This window comes from Phasianus colchicus, chromosome 28 (assembly GCF_987193195.1).
Source record: "Phasianus colchicus chromosome 28, bPhaCol1.hap1.1, whole genome shotgun sequence".
Lineage (NCBI taxonomy): Eukaryota > Metazoa > Chordata > Aves > Galliformes > Phasianidae > Phasianus > Phasianus colchicus.
This window is the reverse complement of record NC_143463.1, coordinates 4,688,070-4,706,259: the sequence shown is the minus strand read 5'-3', so window position 1 is coordinate 4,706,259 and position 18,190 is coordinate 4,688,070. Positions and strand designations below refer to the sequence as shown.

The window sequence follows — 18,190 nt, the reverse complement described above, 5'->3', positions numbered from 1 at the left end:
GGCACTGTATGAAAATAATGATGCTTGTCTGGATTTTTTAATGATGTGTAAGCAGGTCTGGAGACGAAGGGTGCAGCCAGATCTCCCTTTCATTTTCCTGTGACCTATCCAGGAAAAATAATGGGGCAGGTGAGGGGCAGGTAGGGATCTGAAGGGTTGCTTTGCAGCCTGCTTTGTTTCCTGGTACAAACAGCACAACAAAGCACTCCGAAAAACATTGCTCAGTCCAAAGTGTTTTTCAGCTGCTGAGAAACAGCACCGAGTGCCTTGCAAGGGACTGTGCCAAAAGAAATGCTGCAAATACGAACATCTTCAAGGCAGTTTTGAATAATAAAGTTCAGAGGTGTGTGTGGGAAACGTTTTGTGATGTTTACTTAGGTAGAAATATTACTTAGCAACAGTTTCCTGTAATTTTTATGTGCTGGGAATTTCTGTAGCCATAAGCTTTGCTTTATTACCTTTCTATGGGAAAGGGGTCTCAGAGCACTGAGCGGACTGAGCCAACCCCAAGGGCAAGATATTTTTAAAGCTTCACACACAAAGAAATGTTTCCAGTCGCTACCACACGAAGTGGAAGTGCTCTTTTATTTGCAGATCTGATAAGAACTGCCTTTTTTCTTCCCAGCTCTGACAAATGCCAGATGGAAGTTGACACCCGATAATCTCTCCGGGGCGTCAGTTCCCATCCTTGCCAGGCGACAGCACTGGAAGTGTGTGTAGTGCTGGGGCTGCTGTGATGCCTCCAAACGGCCACAAGACTTTCCTGGTGCTCGGTGGTGCAGCCCAGAACTGGGGGAACACCACCAAACCCAGCTGGGCTCCATGGAAGATGCCCGTGGTTGGGTTCTGTGGAGCAGAGGGGTTTTCTCTTGAGACTGGAGCAGCGTTGATCTGTGCTGGGCTGAGCTGCCCCCTTTCTTCTGTCCCCTCCACCCTTCCCCGCTCATGGAGGTGTTTAACCCCTTGTGTGCCACTGCTGACGTGAGCAGCGTTTGGGGTTGGGTCAGCCCTCAGTGGTGGCTCAGTGTCATTGTGATTTCCAGGGCTGGCATGCAAAGAGTGCTCTGACAGAACACTTATTTTTCCCATTTGAAGTACACTTCCAAGTTACTGTGTTTGCTTAAACCAGGGAACTTGCTTTAGCCCTCATTAGGCAAAACGTGGAAGGCTGGCAGCACTTGGCGGGCAGGTTTGTTGGAAATGCTGCTGTCTGGGCATGGCAGTAGAGGCAGAGAATGAGAAAGAGCAAAAACCTGAGCAACAGGTTAACCAGTGTTAGCAGCACACGTGGGTGTCCTGCAGATGGTTCACCCCTGTGTGGGGCGAAGGGGATGGTTTCATCCAGAGGGGATCCCCAGGGCTGGGGGCACTGGATGAGGTGAGCTCTGTGTGTCCCATGCGTGCCTCCACTCAGCCCTCCTCCTACAGGCAGAGCAGCAGTTCTTTATTTTAAATCTAAATCTCTCATTATGTGCTGAAAGGACGTCTTGTGGAAGGCACTGCAATGGCTGTGAGCCGGCTGGCTCCGTACAAAGAGGTGTATTCAGTGTGTGTGAGAAGAGCAACTGAAATCTGTCCCTTGGCAATGCTCTCTGAAGCATCTCTTTCTATCAGGAATTGTGTTTGACAGGGATTGCCACTGTAAATAAATCTTGTGTTAAAAAAACAACCTCATCATGCAAAAACACAGCCAGGCAGTGAGCAGTGCAGGGGGTGTTTGTGGCTGGAAGCTGTGGGTGTTGGGTCCTCTGGGCACTGATGGGTGCAGTGGGTGCTGCTGTGTCCTGCAGGAAGCTGTGCTGATCCTTCTCTCCACCCGTGACAATGGCTGGGTATGAGTTCAGTGCTCATGCTTCCCAATTGTATCCTATAATTGTGTGTGAGTTCCTATTGGAGGGATGTGAATGAACTTGCTGGGATGTTTATGCTTCTTAATTAGTGCTGGGCTTCCAGGAATCAGGCAGTGCGAGTCTGCAGCCATCACGGGACAGCGGGGGCATGGGGGAACCGAGCGTCTGTCAGCACCTGCGTTCCTGAACTCCATCAGGCATCCATGCTGTGTTACAGCAACACGTGGGCTTCAGTGTTTGATGAGCAATAAAGATGTTCATTAAAATCGGAGGATCAGGGAAGCACTTCCTGCCTGTTCTGCAAAACACATCAGTCGCACTCTATGGGTAAAGAAAGCGTGAAGGCAGTGATTGAGTCAAGGCAGATCAGACTTGCTTTTCCTAGTCTGCAGTCTCCTTGCAGTGCCGTTGCATTGGAACAAGGCTGCTGTTGGTGCAGCCCCAGCAGGGCTGGGACCCCCCGAGCACCCCGGGGAACCTCAGCGTGTGGTGAGCCCATCCCTGCTGGAACAAGGTCCCTCGTCATGCATCGCTTTGTTCCTGGGATACAACATGTGAGCCGTGCTGCTGAGGAGGAAGCAGCACGAAGTCAAAGCTGCCTGAGATGCTGTAGGTGAAGCTGTGGGGCTGCCCTGCGCTGGAGATGGGCTGCGTGGTGCCTGGAGGCCCCAAAGAGCTGCTCCCACTGAACACCACTCGCAGGAGCGGCTGCTCTGCACTGAGATCTGAGACCTTGTTTTGCTTGAAAGATCTGAAACCTCCCTGCTCTGCTTGAAAAAAGGGATCTTTGTCTCAGGAGGAACTGATACGGCTGCGGGGGTTTTGTGTAGGACAGTCCCAGTCACCTTCTTGGGCCAGAAAGCTGGTCTGTGTGCCTTTTTTCAAGAGGACTCTTTCCACTGTGAGATTATTTCCATATGTTTGTTCCCCTGCAGTAACTACCCCGTTTATGGACCAGCAGGTGTCAAGGCTGACACTTAGGATATCAAACTGGCTCTAAGTAGTCCTAATTGCTCTGAAGTGGACGATGCTGATGGTGTTGGTGATAAGGCTCTGTCTGCCTCCATGGGGCTGGAGCTTCTCAGGGCTCCCAGCACTGCTGACGGTGAGACTTGTGCTGCTTCCTTGCTGTTGAACCGAGTGGCAGTCAGTCCCAGTAAGAGCCAGCCACGTCGAAGGCACATGAAATACACCCAATTTCCAGGGTTCTGACAGCTGACCTTTGTCAGAAAGGAAGCAAGATTGGAGATCTTCACTGGGTTTAATGTAACGTCAGCAGGTTTGGTTTCCCTGTTGTTCGCCTCTTTGTCGGGGTGGCACAACTGGTTTGGGATTAAATTCCTTCCGATTACAGCTTTCTCTTGCATAATTTACAAGGAGAAATAGATTTGAAGTCTCTAAGGATGGCTTGTGCAATATAGCTGTTGTTTTTTTGTACCAATCTGTAGTCATTTGCTTTTCCTTCGGGTTGTATTTGTGTGACTTTTTGTCACTTTTATCGTGTCTCCTTCGGGGCTTTGATTAGAGAAGCAGAAGCACGTGCTCTGCAGTTCACAAACTGTAGGAACGTTGTAAGGAGAATTCATCAGGTGGGGGTGTGCCTGTGCTGGGTGGTTGCTGTGGGCTGCGTCTGTTGTGCACTGAATTACTGGAAAATGGATTATTGGTGCACTGAAGGTGACAAGGGCAAGTATAGTAAATCAAAATATATTTCATAGGGAGGTTTTGACTGCTTGGCTCTGGGACTGCAAGCAAACAGTATCTATTTCAGTACTGCTAAGTAAATTCTTATACCTAGAAATAAACTGTGGAGAGCATGCTTGCAGCTCTGGGCGAAGAGAGAAGGGTGTGTAGACAAGTGGACATGAGCTGATGTGGCCAAAATGCCTTGAGTATGTGAAAGAAAGATAATCTGTGCGTTTGATCCTGAGTAATGAGATCCTTTCCACAGTGAGCTACAACTTTGGAAAAATGCTGTAGGTTCAGAGAAAACCACCGTTCTATGAGTCCGTAAAAACCTCTTACATTACAGGAAACATGCTTGGGATATAGGCACGTGGGAATAGCCCTGCTGATGGGCACTGCAGGAGGCTCCCTGCAGCTATGGGACAGGTGGTGTTCCAGCTTCAGTGCCCATCCAGCCCTCGGCTGCCAGGAGGAAAAGTGGGGGCTCTGCACGTTTTGTTCCTTCTCCCTCCCTGGCTCCTTTGCAGCACCTTCATCCTCAAGCACCACTTCAGCCCCAGTGTCTGTGTTTACAATTCGTGAGTACACCATGGAATCTGTCCAGATTAAAATCTTAACCTCTGTCTGACATTTCTGTGTAGATCATTAGTTATCAGCTTAATCTCCTTGTGGTTAATCTTACACTTCCGCCCGCTGCGTTCCCTTTCTGTTACAGCCGGCTCCGCTCCCCTGTTTGCTCTGTGCTGATGTGCTGTCCAGTATAAATTGGCACTGCTTTGTGTGCCCCGCTGACATTTTGTGCATCTTTTCACAACCCACACCTACATGTAGCCTTCCTTATCCCCACAAGCTGAATGTGGCAACTTAGCTTTCATTCTTTAGTGTCTTGTTTACTCCAACATCCTTGAGAAAAGCCTCTTTATGCCCCTCTTATCTTTCCAGGAGGCAAAGGTTATAATTCTTCTGTGCTCACATCACTCCTTGTTTTCCAGACAAGGCTTAACGTAGGAGCAGTGGCTACATTTCCCTACGTTTGGGAAATGGAGGGTTGTGGCTGTCACCGTACGTGGAAGCACTCCTGCTCATCTCTGTGTGGCTGTTCCTCAGTCTGTAAGATGCCAGCTTCTGTGCTCATCTCCTGGGCTCATCGTGGTTCAGCACTCAGCGCTGAGACACCACTGTTGTGGTCACAGTGTGATGCCAACAGTGAAGAAGGGAATGGAAGCAGAGACCTTTGGCTGTGTTGGTGGTGGGGAGCCTCACCTCGCTCCTGGGTGTTTGGACAGCCGTGGTGCCTCCCTCACTGTGATGCTCCTGGGCCTCAGCATGAGGAGAGGTTAAAGCAGAGGGGGATGTTTGCAAGATGCTGTATGTCGGAAAGAGTAATGCGTGGTTAAACATTAACAGGAAGCTCTCATGAGGTTCCTGGCTGGCATGTCAACCATTGAGCGATAAAAGCTGATCCTTGGGTTGTAACGTGGGCTGAACTTTAAAGAACAACAACAAGGTGTGAGTGAAAACATGGGCAAAGGTTTGCAGAAAAATTCCCCCAAACCCTTTCAAAGATTCTGCTCTCGGTGTCCATACAAATCCTCTGTTCTGTTGTGTTGACCAGCTGGCTGATGCCCAGGAGCCGTCACGTTGTTTCCTTCCCAAAGGCTGTAGGTTGCTGCTGGGACTGGGGCTGGAAACAGCCCCCAGGTACTGGAGGAACAGTGGGTTTCCTGATGTTGTTCAGCTGTAAGCCACCACTGGGGCCAAGAGCAGCAATGGTTGTGTTGGTATCACTGGGGGCTCCAGGCTTTGCTTGGAGATGTAGTGTCAGCTTGGGGCTGAAAAAGCAAACCAGACAAGCAAGGATCCCTGCACAAAGCGTGCCTCTCACTGAGCACGGAGCACAAGGAGCGAGCTCACTGTGCCAGAGAGCAGCACAGCAGCGGTGCTGTGGGCACTGGGAGAGGTGTTCACTTCTTCAGCTCTGACTGTTGTCCCCATGTGCACTTTGTGACACTTGTTCTGCCCTTAACGACTCTGCTGTTTTCAAATCAAACTCTGTGTTTGGCTGTTTTTATCTCGATTGCCAGCTCAATTGCCACTTTAGCCAGGTTCCAGGAGTTGTTTTTAGCTGCTCGGGGATTCTGCTCACCTGACAGGTGCTGGAGGAGTGAAAACAGAGCTGCTCTTGAGCTGCATTTTCATTTATAATTCAGCTTTGTTTCCCAGGTCTCATCAGAAAGAACTGCTTTGCTCTGAGATCATGGAGTCGTAAAGGTTGGAAAAGGCCTCTAAGCTCCCCAGGCACAACGCACCCCCCGTGCCCACTGACTGCATCCCTCAGTGCCACATCCCCACAGTTCTGGGCAGTGACCCCAGCACCTCAGGGAGGCCCAGGCTGCTCGCTGCCATGCTGTGGGTGCTGGGGTGTCTTCACTCCATGCTCTGAACACCCACAGGGGGGCTTCTGCTTCCCCCTGTAAATAGCTGGGGTGGGAGGGAGTGGGATGAGAACTTCAGGAGAGGGACAGAGAAAGATCTGGGCACTGGGGCTGTGGTCAGTGTGGGGCCAGGCAGAGCTGCTCACCTTATCCCTGTATTTATTGTTATATGTATCAAAAGGTGTGTATGTGCCTATTTAGAGACATGTGTGAGTTCCTCATGGTAAGTTTTCTGTATTTCTTGGCAAAAATGATGTATCAGTAGATTTTTTCTATTTGGGAAAAACTCCTTGGGATTAAGAGTGGTTTCTGCACAGTGCAAACAGCAGAAGGTCAGCGTGGAGGAGACAGGTCCTCGAAGGTCTGCCTTCGTCTGCTCCGCTCCTGCATCGGCACCAGAGCTCAACCTGGTCCTATCTCCATGCACCCACTTCTTCCCACAGCCCCCATCCTCCAGTATCAGCCCCAAGCCCCTTTATCTTTGCTAAGCCGTGTGGTGCTGGGATGTCCCACTGCCATTTGGGATGCAGCCCTGAGGGCTCATCGGTCCCTCTTGGAACATCTGAGCCATTCACCACGGCTTCATCCAAGCGGGTGTCACTTACGAGAGGGGCTGGAGGCAACACAAGGCTTCCCTTATCCTTACTGATACGTGAGATAAGAACTGCAATATTGTCCCGGACAAATGGCAGTGGGAAGCGTTTCCTTTATGTTCTAGTAACGGCGTGTTGTTTTTGGAAGCTGCTATCTGTGGGAAGGGAGGCACCTGCAGTTAATTTTATCTGTTCCTGTGTGAGGATGGAGCTCCCAGCGCTCCCAGCGCGCGGCTCGGGGTCGGGGCGTGATGTGCTGCAGTCTCCTTCAGTTTCCTTTTTATAAATAACGCTTCAGCCGCAGCTCTGACTGCAAGGCCTTGAGCCTGCTTTGTGCAGTCGCTGCTGTGCCGGGGCGTTGGAGCCTTGGTGGGTTCCAGTTAACGGCTCACAAACAAATAGGGGGTCGTGAGCTTAAAAACAGAGTTGTTTCATGTAGAGAAATTACAATGTAAGGCAATCCCAAACACCACTGGGGGCCGTGCTGAATTGGAAGGTCTTGACAGCGGAGCTGGGTTGACTTTGAGAAGCGATCAAGTCAAAGAACAAATTGATGTTCTATCTAACGTGCTTCCTAGATGACTTTATAAGGAGAACCCGTTTGGGTTTCAGTGCAGTCTGTGCTGGTGCTCACAGAAGGCCGGGCGCTGGAGCAGACAGGAGCCGCCATCCCCGTGCTGCTGAGCGCTGGGTGCCGTGGCTGTGCTGTGTGAGTCCGCAGGGAAGCAGGGCTCACCCAGGGCGACTTTCGGTTTATTTTACTTTGACCATCCTCTTGCTAGTGTTGTGTTAGCAGCCAGATAGAAACAAGACCTAATGCAGGTGCTTTTAACCACACCTCGAGGCTCAAACGGTGTGAATTAGCCAGGCAGCCCAGTGCTGATTGACTCTCCTGCTCAGCGCAGCTCCCCTGGCCGCGTGTGCTGGTCCTGCTCACAGTTCCAAGTGCTCCTCTCCCACCTGAGGCCCAGAAGGGAGAGCCCTGCAGGTGGGAATTCCTTTGCGTTGACTCGGCTGCCTCTGCCCCCCTTTGCTGGGCCTCAGCTGCGCACAGAAGTGCCCGCCTGGATCTGCAGTCAGAAGCTTTGCAGGACGCGTTGCGTCCCAGGTCTGCAGGGTGCCCTCACTGCTGGTTAAACATTGATCCGCCCCGACCAGCAGCTTGGGGCCTGCGCTGCCCCGGCCCGGCACGGATCTGCTGCCCTGCTGCTGGGCTGGGGGCTGTGAGGGCGCGTGGGAGCGAAGGGATGCTGGAGGGGTTCCTGTGAGGTTCTCAGGAGCTCAGAAATCGCAGTGCATCCCACTGCGTGTGCTGGGGTTTGAGAGTTTGTCACCTGGTGGGTCTGCGGTGCCCAGCTTTTGCACAGAATGGTGGCTGGCAGTGTATGGAGCACCTCATGGAGGGAGCAGGAGCCTTGGCTGCCTGGCTGTCTTTGGGCTGTCTTTTACACATCAGAGCTCTTAGAGCAAAACATCCAGATCAACTGAAAAATAGTTCAGTTGTATCTTCTAAAAGCCTTCAGAGTTGAGAGTTCAGATGGTTTCTGCCCTGTGAATTTGTGCAGCTGAGTTTGAAGATCTGTAAGTAAGCACAGCACTTTGCAGATCGGTTTCCATTGCAAACAGAACTGTGGTGGCGCGGGGGGAGGAGCTGCTCAGTGCCACCCCGGGTTTTGCAGAGGAATTGCTCAGTCTGCTCCCCCCCCATCAGCATGAGATTTCGTCCCACAATCAAAGTGTTTGATTGATGTTTTGGATGAAGTTCTGGAATTTTCTGTCTGCGTCCTGTTGCCAGTATCTCTAATAAACTGCAGCCGTGACATCTGTTGCCAGACGGAGCTCCGTCCACGGCCTCATAAAGAGTGTAGGAGCATTGTTTGGGAAGAAGCCTCTCGTTTTGTTTGTCTGCTGTGAGGTAGCATCTGCAGGCTGCTTTCCTTGCCCGCTACATTTCAATCCTTGGCCATTTCTAAGTGATGAGTTCACAAAATGAATGGGGTGAATTTGGAATGCCCTCTGTGCTCCGTCTTAGCAGGCAGGCCTGGGGGTGCACAGCACAGTACCTGTGGTGTGGCTGCTGGGGGAGCAGCAGATGTTTGGGGTCAGACCGACCTTAGGATGGAGCTTTGGCTCCTATTTTTCGAAGGATTCCTTGGCTGTGAAGAAGCAGAAGCTGCTCCCACCCACCGCCGCTGTTTGCTCAGGGCTGCACCGGCTGCTCGACGCGCTCAGTTCTGTGCCCTGCAGCACGGGCTTCGTTTCCCCGCTGCTCTGATGGGACCCCAGCAGCACGCAGTGCCATGGGAGCGGCACGCTGAGTGCTGGCACACGTCTGCCAGGAGTTAAAAATAACACCGTGGTGCATCAGCACGACTGAAGCCTCCCCAGAGTGAGCCCCTCCAGCACGGCATGGAGGGGAAACGGGCACCCAATGGCCACGGTTTGTGTGGGGCTGAGGGGGAGAGGGGCTGCAAGGGGGGGAGAAGTGATACATGGGAGAGGGGCTGTAGGGGACGGCAGTGGCTCCTTTACTCAATCTGCATTCTTTTGAGGAAGGTTTGGGGTTACTTCATGTTTTTTTCTTACTGTACATTTTATTTATTGTGGTCTGAGGCCGTAAAAAAAGCTCAGCTTGCTGTTTTGGAAGATGAGCGTGAATGAAGTTTAAATGCCAACACACCTCCAGAATGTTCAATTTGCGATTGAGAAGCGGAGCAGCAGCAGCTGTGCCCTCCAGGGCTCCCTGTTGGGGGGAGCTGCGGGGCGGTGTGATCACCGCAGCACTCAGCTTCGTCCCTTCTCGCTCTGCAGTTTGCCCACCTGCCTGCAAGTCCCAGGGCTGCACGTCGGACGGGCAGTGCTGTCACAGCGAGTGCCTCGGGGACTGCACGGAGCCCAACAATGCGGAGCGCTGCGTGGCGTGCCGCAACTTCTACCTGGACGGGAGGTGCGTGGAGACGTGCCCCGCCGGGCACTACCGCTTCGAGGGCTGGCGCTGCGTCACCTTCAGCTTCTGCCAGGAGCTGCACAACAAGTGCAAGAGCGCCCGCGAGTCGGGCTGCCATGTCATCCACAACAACGAGTGCGTCCACGAGTGCCCGTCGGGGTACATCATGAACTCCAGCAAGTAAGTGCGGGGCTGCGGGCTGGGTGCTGGTCTGCTGCTGTGCCCCGTGCTTTGCTTTCGGTTGGGCTTGGAGGATTTGCGGTCTGTGAGACCAAGATTTCGGTGTTTGAGTGTCTGTGACAGTTACCTGGTCTATTTAAGGTGATTTGCGAACTAATACCTTGCTAATTGAAACCATTAGAAGCAGACAGGCTTACCTACTACATGCCAAGAGTTTCTTCTTGCTCTGCTTCGTTTGGCCTCGCTTGCTCACTGTCCTGCCTGGAAAAAAAGTGGGAGAGGAAGGCTGGAAGAGGGGGAGCAGTGTCCTCCGGTCGGAGGGGTCCTCCTGTAACCAAGGGGAGATGGGAAGTGGGGAACAGAGCGGCCTCAGCAGCCCTGCATGCCTTCCCTGCAGTCAGCCCTCGGAGCAGGAAGCCTTGTTATTGAGCAGAACGGGGAGAAGTTGTGTCTAATCATGGGAGCACAGCGCGTTTGGATTGGGCCGTTCTTAGAATGTCTGTCCTTCATCCCCATAATTACGTTGATTGAGCAGGTTCAGGTTGTGCCAGACAGAAATGGACAAACAGCCGTAGCACGAGTTGAAGCAGGGAGCAGCCGTTCCACTTGTTCCCAGGTTTTTTCAGCAAAGAAATTATATAATTGATGTTGCTGAGCTGTATATCGGTGAAAACTGTGCTGTTTGTCCCACAGTAACGTTATGTATTGAGATGAGTCAGATTTCCTATGAATATTGCTAGCTTTTGCTTGCATGCATGTGCTCCTGCCATAACGGTTTCAGGGAATTCACTCTAACAGGACTTCATGTTCTGTTTCCTCTATTGCTTTTCAAAAGGTTGATCCAGCAGCCCCCAGAGTAGATATGCTGTTGTGTAGCAGCAGCCGTCTCCTCTCTCCTGTGCCTGTTCCAGGCTGCTGTCAGTGGGACCTCACAACACTGGGCTTTTCCTGGAGCAGTTATTTCTCCAAACAAGTTGGAAACACATTCTTGTGGTGTTATGACCAGGGCAAGCACTCATCGTTCTTGCTGCCATTTAAGAAGCGTTTCCCCAGAGCACAAAGCACGTGTTGCTTGCCTTTTTCAATGCAACCTCATGTACAGTCCTTAATCAGAGGAGTCCCAGATGAGCAGCCAACTCTGCTTGTTGGTTCGTGCTCTGAGATTGGAAAGCAGGCATTGGGTTTCTTGGTCTGGAGGCCCCGGGTGGGGTTAGCACTGTACAGCATCGTGGTGGCCAGGCCACTCAGGATAGAGTTCAAAGCATGGAATCAACAATTTTAAGAATAATCAGCAGTTATTTGGAGTTCCTCGAGGCCACGTGTTGCACATCTTGAGTGAAGCCCATGGCATGTTGTCAGGATGGTGCTGCTTTGAGTTAATTACTCTGCTTTGGAGATGTGCTGGAGATGTCCCAGAGTCCATTCTTCAATGAGTATCTCACCTGCATTCTTGACTCTCTGTTTTCCAGCTTGCACTGCACTCCCTGTGCAGGGCCGTGTCCAAAGGTTTGTGACTATGGGAAAGAGAAGACTATCGATTCGGTGACGTCGGCACAGGAGCTCCGTGGCTGCACAGTTGTTAATGGAAGCTTGGTTATAAATATCCGTGGAGGAAGTAAGTTGTGCATGAGTGCGGGTGTAGGGAGCGCTGGATGTGGGGCTGCTGAATATGACACCATCCATGACCTGGGGCGTTGCTTTCTTGCTTTGACCATTTTGAATCCGAGAGAGAAATGACAGCAGAGCGAAGGTTCCTCTCACATTCACGAGGGGTTTTTTTGCTGAGTGATTTTTGTAAGGTCTTTTGGATTTACATAGAGCAGTTCCAATTCATCTCTTTGAGCTCTGATATCAGTGTTCCCCCCGCATTATCAGAAAACTAAAACCAATGTTTTCCTCTCCCTAGATAACATAGCAGCTGAGCTAGAAGCGAATCTTGGCTTGATAGAAGAAATCTCAGGTTACCTAAAAATCCGCCGGTCTTATGCCTTGGTGTCTCTTTCTTTTTTTCGTAAACTACATCTGATTAGAGGAGAAACATTAGAAGCTGGGTGAGTTCTTTCAAAAGATGTCTGACTTTACTACTTTGAAGTGTCAGAAGTGCCAGCACTTATCAGGGTGATTTGTATTGATAAACAATCCCTGCATTATTGTTAAACATTCCTCTGCCTGTGGATTGTGGCCTCCCAGGGAAGGCAGTTTGCATTTGTTTTTGTGTGGTGTTTGGGGCAGGGGGTGGCATGTGGGGAGGGGCAGTTAGTGGATCCCCTACCAACGCACATTTTCCTTCTCTGCTTTCAGAAATTATTCATTCTATGCCTTGGACAACCAGAATCTTCGCCAGCTCTGGGACTGGAGTAAACACAACCTCACGATAGCACGAGGCAAACTCTTCTTCCATTACAATCCCAAACTGTGTTTGTCAGAAATCCACAAGATGGAGGAGATCTCTGGGACTAAGGGGCGTCAGGAGAGGAATGACATAGCCCTGAAGACGAACGGTGACCAAGCTTCCTGTAAGGAACTTTCAGAATGCACTGGCACTTGGATCATTTTCCTTTCCCTCTGTCTTTGCTGACTTCATGCTCTTAACACCTTCAGCCTAGCGTGTGATTTTTGTCCAGGGACTGTCCTTGTCCTTTTGGTAAAGCACCAGGCATGTGACTGGCCACTTGCTTGTACACCGCAGGGATGCTGTCAGCGTGCCATGAGTAAAGCACTCCTGGGTGCTGCCTCTGGCCAGGAGCCCGCCTTGCCAGCTTCGGTCCTCAGAAGTTTTCTCTTTGTGTGCTCAGCTGTGAGATTTTGAGTGTATTGTTGTGTCTCTTTGAAGAGCTGAGCACAGTATAACCTCGGTCCAAACCAGGACCTTGTGTTACTGCTGAGCATCCAATTAATAGTCATCATCTTCTTTTCCTATGTCATGAGGAGGCAGTAGGAACACAGAATAAGTTGCTATGACAACTCTCAGAATTTTTTTCCACAGTTTTGATTATGCTTTTCAGAGGTTTTTAAGCTAACAGTTTCCTTTGATGATAGCAATAACCCAGTGCCTGTACTGGCACAGCTAAAGAGCAGAGGGGCACTGGTACTTGATACCCTAACTAAAGGCACAACACCAAAGGTGTAGTTTTGTAGACACACATTTTGGCAGCAGCGCTGCCAGGAGTACATTCCTCTTGCACTCCCAGCTCTGCTGTTTGTTGCCATTGTGTGCCATGTGCAATCCCCACTCCCTGTGAACCAGATCAAAGAGCTAATCTGGGGTAAAAAATGGCCATTCCTGCTTTGTTGTTCTTGTCTTTGTCGCATCTCTGCTCTGATTTGTTGTGCAGCCTCACACAGTTTCAACGCATGCAGGAGCAGGATCAAGGACAGGATGTTACAGGATCAGTAAGGTTGGAACAGACCATTGAGGTCATCTGTTCCAACCATGAGGTGCTGATGAACATATTGCCACTAAAACCCCCAGCATCTGTTAAGCTGCGGTTTCAGTTCCTTACTCTCTTCACAGCTTGCATGCTTCCATCATCCTGTGGCTGCACTGTTTCTCTGCATTTGGTGACAGCGCTGCTTCAGTTCTGTCCTTTTGTTATGCTATGGAGCTGGTAGTGAACAAATATAACAACTGGAGATCTTTCAGCTGAATCATTTCCCTGATCTGGTTTGCCACATATCAACACATACAGGCTTGCCAGCATGGTGGGGAGTGAGGAACATAATGACTGCCTACCTAAAAACTGCAAAAACACGCATTGAGCCACAGCCCCAGGGCTATCACAGCTCTGCTTGGGCAGACCAAGGCAGCACAAGGAGTGAGCTGTCTAAAAAGGTCATCTCCTCCCTTGAGACAGCGGCGAGGCCTTCCCACATTCGAGATGAGGCTGGATTTGGGGTTCAGGTCCAGCTCTCCTGTGGCATTGCAGCTCCCAGGCTGGCTGGTTGCTTTGTGCTGAAGGCAGCTGGACCACACGGTCACATTTCTCTGTGCCAGCTTTAACCCTGCCTTGCTGTGCTGCTCTCTGTGCCACCCCCCACCTCAGACCACACATTGCTGGTGTGTTTGGCTTTTTGATTTTATGGTTCAACTCAAGTTTTCACATTGGCAGCATCCTGTTTACAAAAAAAAAAAACAACCAACTCCCAAACACAACACCTTGTTTGTGCTGGATGTGTGGACAGCAAAGTGAATGTTCTTCATCCCGTGTGCAGCTACTGCAGGAGTGGCAAATCCCATCAGGGCTGTGCAGTTTGTCCTTGGGCTGCTTGGACATTCCGTATGGTAATGCTTCCCTTGGGAATCACAACCCCACCCCTTCTGCAACTGTTTGTTGTCCAGTGCTGCTGTTTGCAAAGGGAGCATGCTGCTGCTGGGCAAGGCAGAGCCTGCAGAAACGATGCAGACCCCATTACTGGGTCTATGTATGTCTTGTCGTGGATTTTGAAACACAGTGCCTTTAGATTTCACACTTAGTAGAACTCAGTTCGGCTTTTATAGGATTATTTTCATAGAATCGTAGAAAAATGTAAGCTGGCAGGAACCTCAGGAGGTCATCTGTCCCCACCCCTGGCTTGGGGCAGGGATGGCATCGAAGTAAGATAAGTTTTTAATGAGCAGTTCTCAATACCAAGGTTCTCATATTTTTCCCTGGAGGACTGAAAGTTCTACAATGCTGAAAAACAGAAAGTTTTATTTTTCTCTTAGCATTAACAAAATGATTGTCATCTCTGTTTCGTTATAGGTGAAAATGAATTGCTGAAGTTCTCTTCCATCAGAACATCTCATGACAAGATCCTGTTGAAGTGGGAGCCATATTGGCCTCCTGATTTCCGTGACCTCCTGGGATTTATGCTCTTCTACAAAGAGGCGTAAGTGGCAGCTGAGGCAGAGGGGAACTTCAGCAACCGATGGTTGGGCTACAAAGAGACAGCAGTGCTGGGCTGCCATAAGTGACATTTGGCATTGAAGAGTAGACATTAATGCTGCTGTGGTCATAGCTAATTAGAAGTCAGACAATCACAGAGACCACGCTCAAGTTTCCAGTGTTGCCCTTTTATATAAGTATTAATTAAATTCTCTGACTTAAGGGAGTTGTATGAAGTCAAATCCCTCATTTAAGAGCAACCCCAACGTCAGTTGATCCAGCTGTTCCAGGTGCATGTATTCCCACCATTTCCCCACTGTCTCCAGAGTTACTTATTCCCCTGTAGGTGGGAAGCACTTTTAAAATCATTTTTGCCAAACTGGTTTTCATACAGCTGAAAATAATTAGCTGAGGTTGAGTTTCTCTGGGTTGTGTGTGGAGCAGTACCTGATGTGTGGTGCTGGTAGGAAGCTGGTCACAAAGCTCCCTGTGCTTTATTTCCAGAATACGCAGCACGCGTAGGATGAGATAATTAGAATTCATCCAAGGGATAAGGGATGCCTTCAGAAATCATGTCTGCAATGCCTTGATCTCAGGATTCTGTTAATTTGAGGCTTATTTTTGTTTGTTTTTAAGTCCATACCAAAACGTGACGGAGTTCGATGGGCAGGATGCCTGCGGCTCCAACAGCTGGACAGTGGTGGATGTGGACCCACCGCCGCGGTCCAACGAGCCCAAAGCCCAGGCCCAACCAGGCTGGCTGCTGCGGGGCCTGAAGCCATGGACACAGTATGCTGTGTTTGTTAAAACTCTGGTCACCTTCTCAGATGAACGAAGGACATACGGCGCGAAGAGTGAGATCATCTATGTCCAGACCAACGCTACAGGTCAGTATCATTAAATTAACGTAGCGCCGCAGTTGGAAAGGCAGTCACAGTGGTGCTGTGCCTGTGGCACTTTGCTCTCCCTTTGTGAGAAGGTGCTCCTAAAGGAGTGGAAGATGTGTGTTTCCCTGAGTGAGGAGAGAGCGCCGTTGTGCTCGTGTTCCATCAGGTTCACGTGGCTGCGGGTGAGAGCCCGTGTGCACTGCATGTCCTGCTTTTGTTCCGTGGGAAAGGGAGCTCACTTGTGGAGTTGTCACAGGGCTGTGGAAGTGACCTCTGTCTCTTTTCCTCCCACACAGTTCCGTCAGTCCCGTTAGATCCAATTTCTGTTTCCAACTCTTCGTCCCAAATCATCCTGAAGTGGAAGCCGCCCTCAGAGCCCAATGGCAACATCACGCACTACCTGGTGTTCTGGCAGCAGCAGGCAGAAGACAGTGAGCTTTATGAACTCGATTACTGCTTAAAGGGTGAGTTCCAGTTCTCTCTCTGTGCCCTTCTTTCAGGCCTTCCAGATGGTGGAGCTGTCTCAGCATTTATGGGATTTTTCACACACTTTGGAGATGCTCTGGTGCTGTTGTTCAAGAAGCAGTTTGAGGCACGGTTGTGTTATTCCCCATTTGGTTGCATTTTCATTAGCCTCTATTGCTGAGTCACGTGCAAAAGATCTTCAAAACCCTCTTTTCACAAAGTAATCAAATACCTATTTTTTGGATCTCCCTTCTGCACTTGTTCTTTTTAAACTGAGCTACAAGTTTAATAACAGCTGTGGAGAGGCAAAGTGAAACATTGCAGTACTTCTGGGGATCAGAGGCCGAGTTAATTTTTGAAGGCTTTTTGTGCCGCGGGGTTTGGAATGCTTTCAGGATCCACTGAGATCTCCCAGAATCTGCTGCCCTGTGTTCCCAAACTGAGGGGAGCAGGGGTAGAACTCCGGCAGCAGTGACATCTGAGCTTCATTTCAGAGTTAGCACAGATCTGAACCAAAGCCCTGTCATAAGAGAGGGAATGTGACCCTAGGTATGGAAGTGTGGGAGGCAGAATGCGCCGTGAATCTTGTGTGCGCTCCTTTTGAATCTTGGTAGGATCAAACCTCTACTTCTGGCATGCCAAGCATGAATGATAGTGAAATTGTTTTGTCCGTAGGATTAAAACTGCCCTCAAGGACGTGGTCTCCTCCTTTTGAATCTGAAGACCCTCAGAAGTATAACCAAAGTGAAAGTGAGGATGTCAGTGGAGAATGCTGTTCCTGTCCTAAAACCGACTCTCAGATCCAGAAGGAGCTGGAGGAGTCTGCTTTCCGCAAGACCTTTGAGAACTACCTGCACAACGAGGTGTTCGTCCCCAGGTAGGGCAGCAGCCGTGGCTGCAGGCTGTGGGGGGGAGCTGAGCTCTGCTCCTGCTGTTGGTGGGGTTTGGAAGGTCACGCTCTGTTTTCTGTCTCTGAATTCTCCTCAGCTTGGGATGAAGGGGAGAATCCTCCACAAATATGTAAAGCCCCGTAGCTCGCTCTGACTTGTGTGATGCAGGAAATAGCCTTTTTTTTTCCTGTCTTAAAATGTCGTGGTCACTTTTCATCCCGTTGAAAAGAAAGGAAAAGAGAAATGGAAGTTTTCCACGCCACAGCCTTGTCCTTCAGCGCGGTATTTGTGGTCTTCCTCACGCTCAGTGTGGGAAATACCTCCAGTACCACGAGGAATGCAACTGCTGTGGGTGGCCAATGTCCTGTTTTGAATGGCACACACGGTGTCACATTAAGTGGTGTTGAATGTCTTCACACTTCGTATGCAACCGACAAAGGGAGCACTGGGAATCAGGTTAGTCTGTAATGGTTTCACTGTCATGTATTCTGTGCTCTAAATTTGTTCTCTGCTTCCTGCCCTTAGCTATTAAATGTTTCTTTTCAGCTGCCTGACAAAAGCTACCCTACTGCACTGAGCATTGCTTATTATTTGAGTGCTTTCCTCTTCTCTGAGAGTCCGACTTGGTGCCTGCAGTTGTCACATCACTCCTTTTGCAGCTTTTAGTGACCAGAAGGACAGGTTTCAGTGTCAGGACACATCGTGTTTAAAAGCACAGGGGAAGCAAGCTGTGTACAAAGCCAAACTCCTCTTGATGCAGGCAGACAATTCTGACAATCTGATTTCTTTTTTTTCTTTTCTTTTTGTTTTATTTTAACCTTACTGCACAGCCAGCCCAGGATGCTTCTCAGGCCAGTTTCTGGGGTATGTATTTTGGGAAGAAACCAATCACCAGGATGTGCCACCTTGTCAGCCTGCTAAGGAAGAAACCTCTACTGCCCCTAGACTAAATGATATTTTAAAAACAAACCCCTTAAGCTATGAGCAAGCAGTAAAGATACTGTTTTTCTGACGTGCATCCTGCATGTCTTCTCTGACAGGCTTCAGGCTGTGGCAGTGTGGATTAGTATTGTTTTTTCTGTGCACAGTGCACCTATTGCCTGCCATAGGGCAGCCTGTCCTGAGCCTGAACATGAAGTGTTCTTTTTTATGATGCTTCCAATAGTTTCATCCTCTCTCAAGCACTGTGTGGCCTCCCCTTGAGATGAAAGCCTTCAGCTGGCCAGGGGGAGGAAGCATGGAGGTGAGGCCAGCAGAGAACAGAATGCTGCAGGGCTGCAGATTACAGCTGAGAAATTGCTCCCCTACATCTCATGGAATCACAGAATGGTTTGGGTTGGAAATGTCTCCAAGAATGGGGCATCCACCACCTCTCTGGGCAACCTGTGCCAG

At 50.0% G+C, this 18,190-nt stretch overlaps 1 protein-coding gene across 2 annotated transcripts in view; it reads left to right on the top strand.

Annotated features, from left to right (window-relative positions):
- INSR (insulin receptor) overlaps positions 1–18,190 on the top strand; it is a 39,447-nt gene that overhangs the window by 8,325 nt on the left and 12,932 nt on the right. For both annotated transcript variants that reach the window (XM_031604019.2, XM_031604020.2), the window contains exons 3-10: positions 9,376–9,691; positions 11,161–11,306; positions 11,598–11,742; positions 11,993–12,207; positions 14,434–14,560; positions 15,193–15,443; positions 15,740–15,907; positions 16,584–16,785. In XM_031604019.2, the coding sequence (XP_031459879.1) occupies positions 9,376–9,691; positions 11,161–11,306; positions 11,598–11,742; positions 11,993–12,207; positions 14,434–14,560; positions 15,193–15,443; positions 15,740–15,907; positions 16,584–16,785 (1,570 nt within the window). The remainder of the gene's footprint in view (positions 1–9,375; positions 9,692–11,160; positions 11,307–11,597; positions 11,743–11,992; positions 12,208–14,433; positions 14,561–15,192; positions 15,444–15,739; positions 15,908–16,583; positions 16,786–18,190) is intronic.